General features: G+C 40.3%; 1 protein-coding gene and 1 long non-coding RNA gene across 4 annotated transcripts in view; one reads left to right on the plus strand and one right to left on the minus strand.

Moving 5' to 3' along the window:
- Nucleotides 1-3,000: 3,000 nt before the first annotated feature.
- On the minus strand, nucleotides 3,001-13,412 carry LOC137856757 (uncharacterized). The gene is made up of 3 exons (XR_011096761.1): nucleotides 13,013-13,412; nucleotides 12,814-12,915; nucleotides 3,001-3,940 (listed from the first exon to the last, which is right to left on the minus strand). It is a non-coding gene; the product is annotated as an uncharacterized lncRNA (long non-coding RNA).
- A 126-nt stretch (nucleotides 13,413-13,538) lies between these two features.
- Nucleotides 13,539-16,568, plus strand: part of LRRC9 (leucine rich repeat containing 9) — a 49,009-nt gene continuing 45,979 nt past the window's right edge. For all 3 annotated transcript variants that reach the window (XR_011096763.1, XR_011096762.1, XM_068682458.1), the window contains exons 1-3: nucleotides 13,539-13,606; nucleotides 14,448-14,548; nucleotides 15,896-16,114. Coding sequence is in view for 1 of the 3 variants with exons in the window: in XM_068682458.1 (XP_068538559.1) it covers nucleotides 14,495-14,548; nucleotides 15,896-16,114 (273 nt within the window). In the remaining 2 variants the exon portion in view is untranslated. The remainder of the gene's footprint in view (nucleotides 13,607-14,447; nucleotides 14,549-15,895; nucleotides 16,115-16,568) is intronic.

Consider the following 16,568-nt stretch of genomic DNA (forward strand, 5'->3'; position numbering starts at 1 on the left):
TGAGTCCTGATTTATGCTGCTACTGTCCATGCATTTATCTGACTCCGAGTGTTGATTATGCACTGTCTGCATGTCTCTGGAAACTCACAGAGGCTAAAAATTACACTTTGCATGCTGGAGGAAAGAGAAACAGCCTGCTATGCTTTCATTTAGGATTCGGCATGGCACAGAGGGTATCAGAGAATCAGCCTGCGGAGACAAAACCTGCAATCACTTTTCCAGCACTCCAGAGATCACACCTGGCAGTGTAACTGAGAGGTGCATTCGCCATCTCTAGGACCCCGAACTACTGCAACTATGGACAGAAGTGCAATGAAAGGGAACACAATCCTGACAGACACGAGGCTTTGTGCCCTTGAAGCAATCATCACCTGTTTGTAAGCAGCAGTGCTTGTAAGAGCTGCTAGGAAGGTGTCTACGTGTGCCATAGGTTCATGGAAAAACACGGTGCTAATAATAGGTAACCCGAGAGAGCGAGCCCTGTGTAAGGGGCCTGAGGACAGGTAAGGCAGCTTGTGATAAAGCTGAGCACTGCAGGAACTGTCTCAGTGTAACCGTGATAGCCAGGCCTTGCATTCAGCAACATCCTCACCTGGTCTTCTATTTTTGATAGCACAGATCTAATTTTCTTCCTTTGTACACAAATGGGAACCAAGAACATCTTAACAGCAGCCGCCGGGGGCAATCCATAAATCAAAATCAGGCTCAGAACTCCTCATTTCTAATTGCTCATGTCAATATTTCTTATGAGAAGAAGTTATCCGAGCAGGAGGCCGTCGCCTGTTCATTTGTGGCCTCGTGCCCAGCACAGGCTGAGCACAGCTGCCCTTATCTCAAAGCAGACAGCAGAGGCTGGATGCGTCTGGCTGCCCTTCTGAGCCGGCTCTACCTGCCTGAAGGTTTGGTGTCAGGATATTGAGTAGTCAGGCTGTGACACCGAGCTGAGCCCTTTGCTGGCTGTGCCCACACACCTCCTCTGTGATGTGAGAAAAGTGTAACGCAGCAAGGCCTGACCCTCACGGCCACAAGGAGTTCGGGTGCTGGAGACCCACCGAGAGCTGAGTCAGGCAGGGGCTGCATTTTGCCAGCATGAAGCCAAGGAAGATCAGTTCGGAGACCTTTCATCTATTTTTTATTTAAATTTATGAAATTAAGCTCCCGTTAGCAGAAGCGCTGTAGAACCAGGCTCTATTTTATATTTGTAATTAGCCCTATCAACTTCAAAGAAGCTGTTTTTCTACAATATTTGCAGGGCTGGGATTTGTTTTTTGCATTTAATTGATACATCATTTAGCACTTGATATCAGTACTTCAAAGGGAACATTATTGCTTTACATTTCAAAATCACTTTGTAGTGCTTTCTGTGTATTGCATCGCTGGAATTGGAGAGAACAACCAGCAAATCCTTACCAGCTCCAATCATCTGTGGCTTTATTTCCTGAATTAAATGTTTGTAGTGAACACAAGCCTACATTCCTCAAACTCTAGCTGATGTCAGTGCTGAAAAAGCAAAACCAGGCAGGAGTAATCCCTGCTATAAACAGCCCTTAAAATCATCAATTTTATTCTTAGCTTATTGCAGTGGAGTAAACAAGTCCAGCTACGGGGTTTTATAACTTGTGGCAGGCTCTTTTCTTAACGTAACTTGACATTTGCAAAAAACTAAACCCAAACTGACAGAGGGCTCTGCTGGTTTCCCATGAACCATCCCATTGTATAATTTAAGCCAGTATCTTCTGCCAAAATAGTGAAATAATGCCCAGGGCCCTCTGCTGGGTTATGAAGAACGTATCTCCTTCCCCAGAGTGCTGAGATGAATCACGGTCTTGGAAAAGTTCATAGCACGCCTCAGCATACAACCTTGGCCATCACCGTTGTGCTTTGCAAACAGAACTCCAGGTCCCACTCATGTCAGTGGTAACAAAGGGCATTTTACCACTCACAAACAACATTACAGGAAAGGTTTCCCAGAATAAAGCATCAAGAATTTTTCCTCATTGTGCTCAAACTGAAAAAAAAAAACCACGTCCCTGTTCACTGTAATTTCCTAATCTGAATTCTTATCAGCTCTTTACAGCCGAACATGGTAGAGAAATAGATAAGAAAACAAAAAGCTCTGTAAAAGCCAGGGAAAGATGCTGTAGGAGGAAATGAGTTCTTGCCCTTTGCACAGCTCGGGGAGAAGAAAAATTCAGCCAAATGAAACCAGCTGAATACTTTCTGAGCTTCAGATGTGGAAGTCTTATCAACCCTTTGTGAGGATCACCTTCTAGTGGCGGAAGGAGCACTTGGTCCCATCACCCTGTCACCTATCACAAGCAGCAGGAGCTTTTTCAGCTCCAGGACCTTAATGAATAGAGCAAACAGGAGACAGGATCAAAGCGGAGGGGTGGAAACAAGAAAACTGCGCTCCCAGGACAGCATCAGAAAGGCTGACTCCAGGTGGGTGGGGGACTGTGATGCTAACAGAAAGCGTTTCAGATCAGCACTGCAGCATCTCTGTTAGCAGGAGAGGTTTCACAACACTTCTCAACAAAATTAACCTGGAAGACAATTGAGCCCTCTGTACCAGATGCACAATTCTTGTAAAATTTCCAAAGAGGCTTCTGAAAAAGGTGTGGGAGGGTTAACGAGGACTTTGAGGCCCTCCAGACAGGAGTGAGAAATCCAGATGACACGAACACATAATACGTGACCGTGCAATATAGACTTCAAAATGGAAATGGTGTGAGGAGACTGCTTGAGGTTTGCTTTGTGGGAACTGGAGTGACTCACTTGTGATTTTGTTGTTCTTCCTGACTTCTCAGAACTTTCTAAGCATCTTGTACCTGCAGCTGTTCCCTAGCTTAATTGACTTTGTGCTCGTTAATGCACATACATGTATTTCTTCTACATTTTTTTAAATAATATAAAATAAGTTCTGCAATAATTTTGATTTTGTATGAGAACTTCTGTGAAAGTTCAGTTTTTTATATAACTCTATCTCAAAATAGCGTTTTGGGCACTGGATTTGAATTTCTATCTTGCAGCTGAAACAGTTCAGCAGAATCAATAGCACGTAATTCACGATTATGAAACTGCATTTTTTTGTGGGAAAGTATTGCTGACGGGGCTTTGTCCAGCTCTGGTATTCTCTGTATTGAAAGCTACATCAAGTGAGCTCATGAAAAAGGAATGTGAGAACTTTGTGGGTTTTACCTTAATTATTCATCCATAGGTGTTGGATAGAGCCCAGAATATCAATGGTTTTACAAATTCTGTTGTATATTAAGAATAAAGGGTATCAGCTTGACATTTGTTTTGCAAGTGGGCTTGGCCAGACACTAAATACCCCCACTGCATGTTTATTTAATCAAGGAATGCAAACGTTGAGGGGGAAGATTAAAAGATCTGAGGCAATGAAACAACATCCTACTGATATGCACAGGAACAACTCTTAAAATGTAAGGATTCAAAACTTTAGTTTCAATTAAAATCAGAAAACTCATTAGAAAATTCATTCAGAGAGCATATTTTCCCAAAGATGTACAATTTTGCTATGTATTATTTTCTTCTAAAGCAGGAAATACAATCAGCTAAGTAAAAATTTGTAGATGCATCCTATGCTAAAGATTTATTCTATCTCACTAAAATCCCACTGTGAAGCCATTACCTGCTGGTATATTAATGGCACTCTCTAGGACACGCATTGTGCCTGGTGACACAGAGATATGCCATAAAGGAGCCAGTTTTATTTTTCAAAGATGCACTGAAGTTAAGCACCAGTGACTGTTTTAGTAGGAGGTAAACATTTTGACCTGTTCTTCTGTCCTCCTGTATCTTCTGCGTGTTCCAGTCTCCATACCATCACTTTGTTCAGGAAAACAGTGTTCCAGCAGTGCTGCACAGTAAACCCACTGCTTTTTTTGTCATTTGGTCAGACCGTGAGTTTTTCACATGCCTGAGAAAGAGGAGAGGGAATCACCGAGCCTTTTCAACATCATATTTTACCCAAAGTGATACACAAGATTAGATGGCAACTTAATATTCAAATGTCATTTTCGAAGACAAAAGTAAGCTGTTTAAAGATAAACGTAAAATGTGATGCCAGTAGTCTGTACTGCTTTGTGCTTATACCTAAGGTCTGATTTTTAAGTACTGACTTCCATGGTTAGTGCTATAGTTATGTGAACTTTGCTGAAGCCAGCTGGTCTCAGAATCTGACGTTTCATGACATTTTGAACCATCTGGCTGGAAATGTCAGTCCTGAAGCTCCTCTTGAAACGTATACTTCCTTGCAGGCTTTTCTCCAGGACGCAGACCCTACTACTGCCAGCTACGTGGAAGCCTGACACTACTTGCCCTCGAGGCGAGGTGTGCAGCTAGGAGTCCCCAGAGGAAGAGCTGTGACTTTCAGTCACTGTTTCTTCTCTTTCAGCTCTGGGTGAAGAGAATCCATCTTCCTGTGTATCATCTCTTGGGCACCGTGCTCCAGGGTTTGAATAGTCAGGGCCCTGTTCCATGACTTCTGAGGAAAGCAGACTCGTTCATTACACCAGCCACTGCAGGACACATCAGGGCAGTACCCTGATTATGAATTCAGTCTCAATTTAGACAACCCAAGTAAGTCATCCATGAGTCCTTTTGAGTAAATATTGCACAGCCACTTCACTCACAAGAAGTTTTTCAGGAGAGTTCTCCCTCTGCCCTTCAAATGTTTATGTTCTCAAACCTATCTTCATCTTCATCTTATAATATATAACTGCTTAAAACACAAAAATGTAAGGAACTTAGTGGCTTGCCAGGTACGGTCCTTCTCTATTTTAGGCAACAGTATGACATAAACTATTCACTGCCATCTTAAAATAAGGTCAAGTGTTCTGTCCCTCTTCTTTCTACTGGAGAGCTGTTCCAAAACTTCACTCCTCTTGGTGCTAGACAAATTCTTCTAATTTCCAGCCTAAATTTATTTATGGCCAGCTTACAGCCATTTGTTCTCAAGCCAACAGTGTACTTTAGCTTAAGCAACTTTTCTCCCTCCCTGTTGTTTTCTTTGCTGAGATATTCATAGCTTCCTATAAGCCATCCCTTTTTATTCAGCTTGCTGCAGATTTTAAACTTTGTGCATTTTGTTCTGCTCTTATTATTAATTGTCCTCTGAAATTAGCTGCAGTGTTCTAGAAATGCGTTTACTACAGGTTTATCAAAAGAGACTTCATGACTTCATGCCACTTTATATGCAGATCAAACTGACCATCCCTAACTCCATTTCAATACACCACTGCCATTTCATTTTCATGTTATTCTTCACTTAGCCTCTGGTTTTCTATGTATGCACTAACATTTCTCCTTCCCGCTGAGAACAGGAATTTGAGGAGGAGGAGCATGGGGAGGTTCCCAGAGGTATCAGCTTACAAAAGAGCTCATTTTTTAAACTAATTTCCAGATTCCATTTCCTTGGTTGCTTTTTCTTCTTCCCTCCAGTTGGTGTTTGCATCCTGTCCCGGAGCTGCATCATTTACACATTTTATAATGCTGCCTTTAAGTGCTCTTTTAGAGAATGGAAATTCATTCCCAACGAATAGCTCCAAGTTCTTTTCAGCCCAGCTCAACTCACTCACTATTGTCCCTGCACACTACCAGTGCCCTTCCAGCAGCACATCACCACGGAGCAGAGCTGGAACTCCGGTCTCACGTCTCAGATCACTGCCCGCATTGCCCAGAGGTGTATGCAAAAACCTTTCAGGAATGTGTCAAGGTGAACAAATTCTACATCTCATGTAGCCAGGAGCTAATAAAAACCTCCCCATTTATTTGCAGGTGCTGAGCCTTAAGATGAGACGTGGGTAAAGCATCCAACACTCCTAGGAGTAAAAAAGGATTGAAAAGAGCCCGGTCTGCCAGGAGCCATGCAACTGAGTCTAAAATAATCCAATGGTTTGGTTAGAAAGAAATCAAGACATATAAAGGGAAAGAGGAGAGGAAATAAAGTAAGAATTATAAAGAGCCTTTGGTCAAGCCAAAGGATTACTCATGATCCTGTCTCTGAGTGGGTCTGGTTGCAGATTATTAGGGAATGTGCACACAAACAGGGAAACCAGGAGTGAAAATCACTTCCATTCCCAGGGACTGGAAATGCCCTGCCCTCCTTCCTCAATATATCCTTGCAGATTTCCTGCAATATGTGTTGAAAGATTTCCCAAGCCAGCTATTGAAATTGCATCTTGCTGCTTAACAACCTTTGATGGAGGTATATCCATAAATTTGTCTAATCGCATTTGTAATTTGTTTATGCTTTCAGCATTCGTGACATCCTGTAGTAATGACTTCCACAATTTAATTATAGGCCATTGAAGAAATACTTCCTTTTATTTGTTCTGAACCTGCCTGTTGATTTCACGATGTGCTCCAGAGCTTGTACAGCAAGAAATGGTGGCTATTGTTCCCTGTTTACATCTTCATACAGCTTGTGATTTTATATACCCCTGTGATTTAGTCATTTGTTTACCAAGGTGAGCACTTCATACAAGTTCTCATAAGGAAATTATCCCATACTGCTGGTTACGGTAAGTACTCTTCCCTTAGCATTTCTAGCTCTATTTATTTTCGTGATGGAGGGACTGTGAAGAATCCAAACTGCTTGCACGGTGCAGGGTGTGGGTACACTCAGAATCTACCGCTACAGTGTTTTTGTTTTGTTATGTCATCCCACCCACCACCCAGTGGTTTCTAACATTTTGTCTGCTTCTTTTATTGCTTCCAAACATGGAACTGGTCATTGAATTATCCAACATTGAATTATCCATAATGCCTCTGAGATCCTTTTTCTTGACATGTGATAGCTGACTTAGAGCTCATCAGTGTGTATCTATAGCCATGGCTGCCTCTCCTCACGTGCAGCAGTCTGCAGTTACCACTACAGTTTCATCTAGTGTTTCATCGACCAGTTCCTCAAATTTTATGAGGTCCTTTTTGCACTCTTTGCAGTTGCTAGTCTTGTTCTGTGATGCAGGAAAAAAAAAAAAAAGGTTAGATGAAAAAAATAAATATGAGAAAGAAAAATGCTTTTTAGGATTCCGTTAAGCTGATGATGTAGGAAGTCCATTACTCAACTCCATCTTTTGATACATCAGTCTTAGAGTAACCTTGTACTGTGAATTATGCTAACAGATCTCATCATGACAAGATCCAAATACCTCAAAGAAGACTTGCTGATATCACATCTAGAATGCTTCTGTCATCATCTCTCTCAGACTGGGAGGATAGGGCTTGGCCCTTTTTCATCCATGCAGCCAGACCGATTAAGGTGTTATTTCATCCTGGAGAGCTGACTGCGCTGGTTCCAGCCCAGCAGGTTTTCAATTTCCATTGTGCATCAGAGACAAAGAGATGTGCTACTCACCATGGAAAAATGCAAGAGAAGAAAAGTAGGTGAAAATTCCTCACTGCATTTCATTACTGCTTTTGAGTGCAATTCGTTTGCCCCAGATATTAGACAAAATGTTCCAGTGCTACTTCTGTGACATTTTGGGGGTTCATATTTCCTACAGACCACTGGTGACTGACATTACAGTCTAACTGCTGAACGTGCTCAAGAGCTCTCTTGAACAGTTGTGGGTTTTTTTTGTTTCTCCCTAGCTCTTTGTAACTCGTGGTCTTGATCTCAGCGTAACCAGGCTTTGGGAAAAGGTAATTCATAAGGATTCTGCTGTGGTCAGACTAAAGTGATTCTACCACACCTACTCTAGTGGCTGGGTTTTCACAGGTTTAATTCCCCGTGTATAAGGGAAAAAATAATAATAACAATAGCAGGCGAGAATATGACCATAAAACAGTTATGGCCACGTAACTGGCATCATTTTGTAGGGTTCAGTGGAGCTATAGGAGCACACACAAGCCGCAGATTAGAGCCGAAATTGCTTCCCTTGTAGCTTGATGAGCCTATAATGATACTGTCTCATGGACGATTTACTTTTGTTTCAATGGAACTCGTTCAGGCCCTTGATACATCGAAGTGAAAGAAGAAAAGGACATATGCAGAAAAAGATGATGTTTTCTAAAGTATCGATGCAAGTGGGGTTTGTTCTATTATAAAAATTGGAAAATATTCAGCACTAAACTGAGAAGCACATTTTCATTTCTTCAGAATTTTCATTTCTGCAGATTTCTTCTGCATTTCTGCAGATCCTCATTCATAAACAGTAAAAAATAAATATTGTAAACTTTAAAGAGCTTGATGGCTTTGGATATTATTGATAGATTACAAGGAATGAAAAAATTTAAAAAATCAATTGAAACAGAAGTAAAATAGAATAGAAATAGAAACCTTTTTTTAAAGATTGTCCATGAAAATATCACGAAGGTGTTTCATAGGTTTCTATCCTAAATCAGACCCCAGTGAGATTCAGAGTACAGAAGAATTCAACAAGGGAACAACACTACCCCCCACCAACATTGTCAGTAAACGACATGGATGTTACAAAAGTTTGTTCAACTTAAAATTTCAGTGACTGGATTTTCTTGTACCTTCCTCCATCAAACTCAAAAGCGTGTGCTACCATCTGTATTTTTCTGCAAATACCTACATGCTGTTACTCAGCTCAGTCTTAAGCTTCCTTTTATCAGTGAGAGTCTGACAGCAGTGCATCACCAGCTTTGATTTCCTGTCCATGGCTAAGTTTGTAGCTTCCTTTCCTGGAATGAAGCCATGTCAAATGAACACACCATTGCAGGAGCTGTTTTACCAGTGCTGCATACAAAAAAAAAAATTCCTTCTGTCTTATTCCCTGTGTCCACCTACTTGATAAATCCACGGATCATGTGGGTAGGTTAATTTTCACTCGAGATTTACAATGGCAGCTCAGGCTGAAGCGGTCTGCTGTGATGCCCTTGTATTCCTTTCCTGAGTCAGAGCGTTTCAAGATGGGGTTTCTCCTCCTGTAGCCGTAGACCATCCAGCCACAGCTTCCATTTAGCTGTATTGAAGTGCTTATTGCTGGACTGTGACCATTTAATTAGGTGACTCAGATCATCGTGGAGGTATAACTTCATTATTTACTACTCAACAAATTTGCGCCATCTGCAGATTTAACTGGCTGAGACCTACGTTACCATTTGGATAGATTAGATAGTTTCATTAAACTGATTAATAATCATTAAAATGATTTCCCCCATTTTGAGATCTGCTTTTAAGCCAATTTCTAATCCATTTAATGTGTGCCCTGCAAATTCCATTTTATGCTACGCTGCTTATTTTCATATATTTTATGTTTATGGTGATGTTCCCCTGTGAGTACCTAGTTGCTGTGGTTTAACCCTGGGAGGCAGGAAAGCACCACACAGCCTCTCGCTCACTTCCACCACAGCAGGACAGGGGGAAAGAATCAGAAGGGCAAAAGACAGAAAACTCATGGGTTAAGATAAAGACAGATTAATGAGAAAGACAAGAGGAGAAGAGAAAAGGGGAAGCTGGCGGGGCAGTATGAGAAGCTGAACAGTCCCTGACTCTGCATAAGCACTGCTCTGCATGTTATTATCACTATTTTCATTACATAACCAAAACTGTAGTGCCATACAAGCTGCTAAGAAGAAAATTAATTCTGTCCCAACCAAACCAGCACACTACCTGGTTTCTGAACAATTCCCTGCTTTCTTTGATATTTTCAAGTTACGCCCCCTGTTGTTTGTCAGAAATTGCTGTAAAGTCCAGGACAATGACCATAACAAAAAGTAATTAAAAAAAAAATAAAAAGAGGCACATATCTATTACTGCATAGTGCTATTTTTTGTTTGCGTAAAGCAAGTGTGCCAGGATCATGAGTCACTAGGCAACTGCTAATTTATAGATCAATGCTGAGCTCATTTCTGTCTGTTAGCATAACATCCGGTCGAGCTGGCTGGAGAAGTTACTGCAATAATAAAACATCCTATAAATAATGCCTTACCTAGTGTTTCTAGAAGCACTAATGAAGTTTTATCAGCTTGATTTTGTTTTTGTCGTTGTTTGTTTGTTTTTAACCTCCCTGCAGGAGACTTTCAGCAGCTATTCCCAAGTCAAAGTCATCTGAGATAACTCAAATTTTTTCTTCCTGCACATTACTGACATAGACACACAAAGCAGCTTGCCCTGCACCATAGGGAAATTTCATACAGATGCCTGGTGCCCATCTGAGCTCACTCCTCAGTTTTTGTGGCCTGTCTTAAAAAGCACTGAGAAAATACAGTAATTCAGCTGATCTAAAAGCATGATGTAAAATGTAAAGCACAGACACACGTATTCATTTTTATGCTCCTATTTAGTTCATTTACTTTAGAAAAGGTGGTGAACAGTTGTCTATAAAATCAGGTGAATTTAAATGCAGCAGAGAGGGCAGGGCCCTGCAGCACTGGCATCCCTTCTGCTTCTTGCGCTCTGTGTCAAAGGGATGCAGCCAAAGCTGCAGGGAAATGGCCTTGTCCATGCAGAGATCAGACAATCAAGAGTTATTCTTGATAAAATACTCATGCATATGTAATTAAAGCCACGATTCTGTCTGTCACTACTGACATACTTGATTCAACACACTTCTATCCCATTCCATTCTGCAGGTCAAACTGTAACTAGCCGGGGATACACATTCCCCAGGTAACACCTATTTGTGGCAGTGCCAAGAGCAAGCAAGTGCACTGCTTCCCGTCACATTTGACTGCATCACCAGTGCTGTGTCAAAGCCCAGAAGCCTTTCTCGGGCTCATTTTAACGACGTTCTTCTTGACCCCAGGAGGAGTAAGGACTGTGCCTTATGAGGGAGAGACATCAATGCATCTAGCTTCATATTTCCAACTACTGGCAGTGCTTAACCTGCTAAGCTACCAACTTCTGATCACATGGGCACAATGAGAAGTCTATAATTTTCAAAACTTCAAAAAGCATAGACACATCTCACATCAAAATATTTAGACTACTAAAATTATATAAAAAATCCCCAAATTGTCTCATTTATCCTACCTGATAGCAAAAGCTAAAGTGTGTACAGTTTTATTAGCAACAAAGAACAGAGAGCCTAGCTTCTAAAATGCAATCTATTTTAAACATTTACATGAGGTCTATCATCACTGCTTCTTGGCACTTAATCTGATACTTGATCTAAATATGCATTGGTTGGCAGAAATGATACTGGAAGCACTTGAATTAATAAATGACACAGTGAAAGTCAGAAATATTCCAGTGATACAAATAGAAGCAGCCAAAAAGCTGCTCATAGCTTACAAACAACACTTTTTTTAGCAATGGAAATTGTTCTACAAACAAATGTACCAATCACTTCTAACAATCCCAGAGAAACCAAGTTGTCTACCACCCCATAAAAGTATCAGTAGAAGGCAAAGGCAGAAACATATGTCGGCGATACACAGTGATCAAGAAGAATCTAATGAACAATGGTTTCAAAAAGTTTCACTGACAGTCAGCAAAACAATTCCAAAAGTAAATGTACAGCAGCAAGGCACCATCAGCACTTAAACGTTTGCTTTGACTATGCTCTGAAATGATTTAAAATTATACTGAAAGGCTTTAGCAGAATTAGAGCAGAATGTGCCACAGCAGAAGGTGAAAGATAACACACTTGAAATGATTAATTCAGTCTGAGATAGGTCTGAAAATCCTTTATGTTAAAAGAAAAACCTAGTAACTGCTACCAGACGTTTTTTAAATATATGTGCAAATATACGTTTTAACAGCTTTATAAAACAACATCAAATTATCTAGCAGTAACATTATCTAGCTCTTAATGAGCTGAGTTAACAATTAATATTGTAATACCGCCCTGCACATTTGCTGTAGTTGAAGAGATTAGGGATATTATATGCACACAGATTTTAGGTTGCCAAAGCAGGGCACCCTGAGATGATTCAGTCACCTAGAAATGAATAAAGGTGTTCCACAAAATGTCTATTTTTGTAATTATTCCCTTCTGGTAAGAGAGGAGTGTTTTCCAGTCAAACAGAAATCCCTACACCCAAATTAGATCATTTGGCTTTCCTCATTGCCAATAATGAGTCATTCACTTACATGCTCAGAAACAAAAGCAGTTGCATTTTGCTACTGAGAGTACCAATGAATATCTGGATTTGGATGCAAAGTCCAGTTTTACTTCTTCATCATTCAACTGCTTGCTCAAAAATACTAAGGAGATCACAAAATGGCATCAACAGGCCTAGTTGCCTAAGCTACATTACTGTGAGGGTTGCCCATAAGATTCTTTGTCAATAGGAAAGGAAAGAAAAGGAGTAATTTGCTAAACAAGACCAGCTTTGTTGCAAGACCCAGTATAACACAACACACTTCCCTTAAATAAAATTACATAAAAGCGTCTCTGCAGGAGGCTCAGAGTAGATGACTGTGTTGGTTTTATCCTTGAAACAGAAAGTGAGCACAATTTTCAGAGCACTAACATCCCCTTTTTAATTTAAAATCGTTCCATTATGTACTTGTTACAGTATGTTAATTTGTCAGATGATATTTGGATGCATAATTTTACCTCATTACAGACTTCTGCTAAGAGAAACCTACTAAATTGTTGTCTTTGGGTAAATGAATTGCAGCACCTATAGACAGGGAAGCCTGAGACCAGGCAGCAGCATCTTTTATAATGGAGAAACAGATGGAAACGGGCTGCCTTATGTGGAATTGGAGTGACATCTGGTGACATCAGAAAGCAGCGCAAGTACAACTGATCAGCCTTTGAAAAACTACAGAAGCTGCTTGAGCCATTTCCACCCCTTCAATTAAAAATGTTAGGAAACATTAACGCAAAGATTTTAACAGAAACCCTTGAAATTTTCAATTAATCTAACCTTCTTATTCCCAAATCGGTCATCTCTGACGACATCTGAGTCAGCAGGAAGCCAATTTTCTGCTGGGAAATCCTACTGCTGGGAAATGTTCATCTAGCCTCACTGCGTGGAAAAATAAAAATAAAAAGATAAAATTAAGGGAAAATGGCTGGGTGAGCAGTTCTTTCAGTTTGACTGGTGCATTTTATCTCATGCTCACGTTTGTAGTTGATTTTAGTTAAGCCAGAGCTTCTGTGTTGCACGTTGGCACAGCCAGTTTACATTCTCCTGAAGTTAAACCTCTGCACAGATACAAAATCCATCTGACCAAGAGTTGTTTGTGGGATAGAATAAAACTCTCTAAGCCCTTCTTTTCACATTTCACTTAAAGCACCTTAGCAGCTCTTCACCTCTACTCACACTGAAGTCATTGCAGTGTAAATTAATTAAGCAACAGCACAGGGTCAGGTGGATGGAAAAGGGCTGGGGAGAGCCTCCATAGTGTTGTGTCAGACCACTAGCCCCGTTTAACTGGGATTACTGGTGCCGTACCCCAGCCCTAACTGGGATTACTGGTGCCGTGCCCCGCTCCCTCAGGTACCCAACATGGCCGCCGCCATGCCCACCGACATGGCCGCGCTCCCGGCGCCAGGGCTGCCATTCTCGCCTCCCATTGGCTGCCGGCCCCCCGGTGGGCGGGGCTATGCGGTCTCCCAGGCGACGCGTCCCGCCGGTGGCGCTCCGGGCTCTGGCGGTGCCCGGGCCCCGAGGAGGCCGCAGGGGGAATCGCGGCGGTGGCGGGCAGGGGCTCGGTGTGTGGGGGGGCTCTCTGTGGGCTCTGAGCTCCAGGGGTGGTGCTGGCGAAGCTGTGCCCTCCGTAGGGGAGATAGAGGAAAATTCTGTGCTTCCCCGGGCTCCCAGGCAGAGCCCAGAGGAGCTGGTGTGCACCCAACCTAGCCAACTTCCTCAAGTGTTGCACCTGGAAAAATACATTCTCAGTTTCCAGCCCCAAAATGCTCACTACAGGGGCTGTCTGCCATCAAATGCTGTGGCAAAGGTTCCAAATCAGCAGAAATATGGCATATTGAGGGTATGCTCTGTGCATCCTGTGCACACAGCCATTTAAGGGATTCAAAAAGCTGCTGTGTCAATTGTATTTTTACCTACTGTTTGATGATGCTAAAGATTAATCATAGCAGCTTTCTAACTAACAATCTGTAGCAAATTTTTATAGTCTCAATTGTATTCTGATATCTGCAATGTTTGTGCAAAAGGGCTTTTACTGAGGGTTTTTGTGGTGAATTATGAGCTCTGGCTGGCACGTTCTTATCTTTATGATTTGTGCAAATATAACTTAATGAACCTAATGCACGAGTAATTGGGTGTGCTTCCTCATCCTTCTTTATGGATGTGATCATAATAACTTGTGCTAGTGCTTTATGGAACTTTAGAATCTAAAAATGTGAAGCAAAAAAGTAGTAAATCAAAATATCTCTAGCAGTTTCAGCTTTCTTCTGTCATAATCTCCACTGTGAGTCCATTAGAAATACGGATTCTGTAATTAAATACAGGAATTTAGATTGTTACAAACTTCTTGGAAATCCTGTGACTCTGTATGGGTGGCTACACAGCTAATAATATTAATGTCTTCTTAGAAAAAAAAGTTACTAAGAAATAATAGTCACAGCAGAGAACTCAAGAAATGGCGCAAAGTGATAACCAAACCCAGAACCTTGAGGAGATGATTATGGAGTTGGTAAGTTATTCAATTTTATTTTTTTTTCATCTCTACTTCTGTAAATATCAGTGTTCTTGCTAGAATATAGAACTATTTTTGCTTTTCTAGAGGTACCATTTATAGAGTAGCCTCCATTCTGGAATACCCCAGAGGTGGTATAGGGCATGCATTAATAAGAGTCTGTGGTGAACTGAATGAACTGTAGCAAACATATTAATACTTGATGTTCTTTATCTTAAGAGAATATCTTTAAATAAATTACTTTTAATGTATAGCTCCCTGCTTTGTCTGTTTCTCATGAAGTACCTTGCAGAAATATTTATATACAGAAACAAAAACAATCTTGTTGTATACATTTGGTGAAAATAAATCTTTTAGTTTTGACTCAGTCATATCTTTTTGTAGATATCAGATAATTGTGAACAGAATCAGATGGTACGTGAAGTTTCCAATATCTTCGTTTACTATGAACTGGTTAGAAGTTTAAAATGGGGTCCCACTCCACATTCGTTTAGATGTCTATGTGTTTGCATATGCTCATTACAGGCAGTGGAACTAAAGGATAGGATTCAGCTGCATAGATATTGCTGTTTAGTGCTGTTTTACTGACTTAATGTGTCCAGAATATCAGCTGCAGGATACTTTTAAGGCCTCTGAATTAGCACTAGATAGTCTACGTGGCCAACTGTATGCCATCCTTAGTATATATTGTCCAGGAAACTAACAGAATAAGTCAATGTAGTGTAAATATCTCCTGTATGATCATCAGAATGGATTTCTGGGATCTTTTGGCTCAGGCTATATTGCTTGAATCCCTTGACTAACATTGAGAGCTTGGACAAGAGGCATGTGTGTAGATGCTTACTGTTTTGTGTCTTATTCTCATCCTGAATGAAATTCCATGTAAACTTTTATTTTTATCATGGCCAAAAACTTGCATTGCATTTACTTGATACAACCACTTTAGAAGTGGAAAACTACAAGACTGATAAAACCCACCAGCTAATTGCATACACACATATGCATGAACGCATACATGTTCTAGCTTATAGATGAAGTTATGGATTCCTGGGTTTTAATCTAAATTAAAATTAGCTACTTGAAAACTGTTGTTTTAAATTTAAGGTACATTTTGACGTTTGATAAGAAGATTTTGTGTAATACTTTGTGAGCAGAAGTATATGTTACTTAACTGTTACATACTTAATGTGGTTAAAATTGCAAAAACATTTTAATGCAAAGAGAGTTTTAAAAGACACAGCTGCTGTTAAGCAGTACTGTAATGGCAGTAAGACATTGTGCTTCATAATGTATTTTTTTTACAGCATGAACATAAAGAGAATAATGGCTTTGTTTCATTTCCAGTGCATATGTAATGGATTGCCTTATGAGAAGATTGATCAAGAGGGACTGAAAACAACTGCATTGGAGATGTTTTTCTCAGGTTATTCCAGAATTGTAGGCATGGAGTACTTCCCCAATCTAACTACTCTCACTCTCATTGGGCAAAGTATTCAAAACATTACAGATCTGGAGCACTGCTTATTGCTCAAAGAGCTATGGATTGCTGAATGTTGTTTAGTGGTAAGTTAAGTATGAATTTTCTTTCTAGACAGCTTTAGCCAATTTCCAGTCCTTTGCAAAGACAGTCTGATTCTTTTGAAAGCACTCCTTTTATTTGTTCAAGGAAGAAGGCACCTTTTGAAGGAGTCTAGATTTGACTTTTAAGTATATAAAATCCCTTTTTTGATATGTATCAAATTAACTTTTTTTTAATTTATTTTAGAACCTGCTGTTGGATTTTTTTCTCTTTCATTAGAATTATTTTTTTAATAACTAGAATAGTTATATTGAAAACCTTTTCCAGGACACTAGTTAGAATGAAGAACTTTTAATGAAAATAACACTGTATTTAAAGAAAGCACATATTTTCAGTAACTATTGCAGCTGCTGCTACTTTTTATTTGTTGGCTTAATTGAAAAGCTTTCTAAATCATCAAGATTCTTCTGAGGGTATGATCTTAAATTGTTTGGAACT

This window comes from Anas acuta, chromosome 5 (assembly GCF_963932015.1).
Source record: "Anas acuta chromosome 5, bAnaAcu1.1, whole genome shotgun sequence".
NCBI classification, from domain to species: domain Eukaryota; kingdom Metazoa; phylum Chordata; class Aves; order Anseriformes; family Anatidae; genus Anas; species Anas acuta.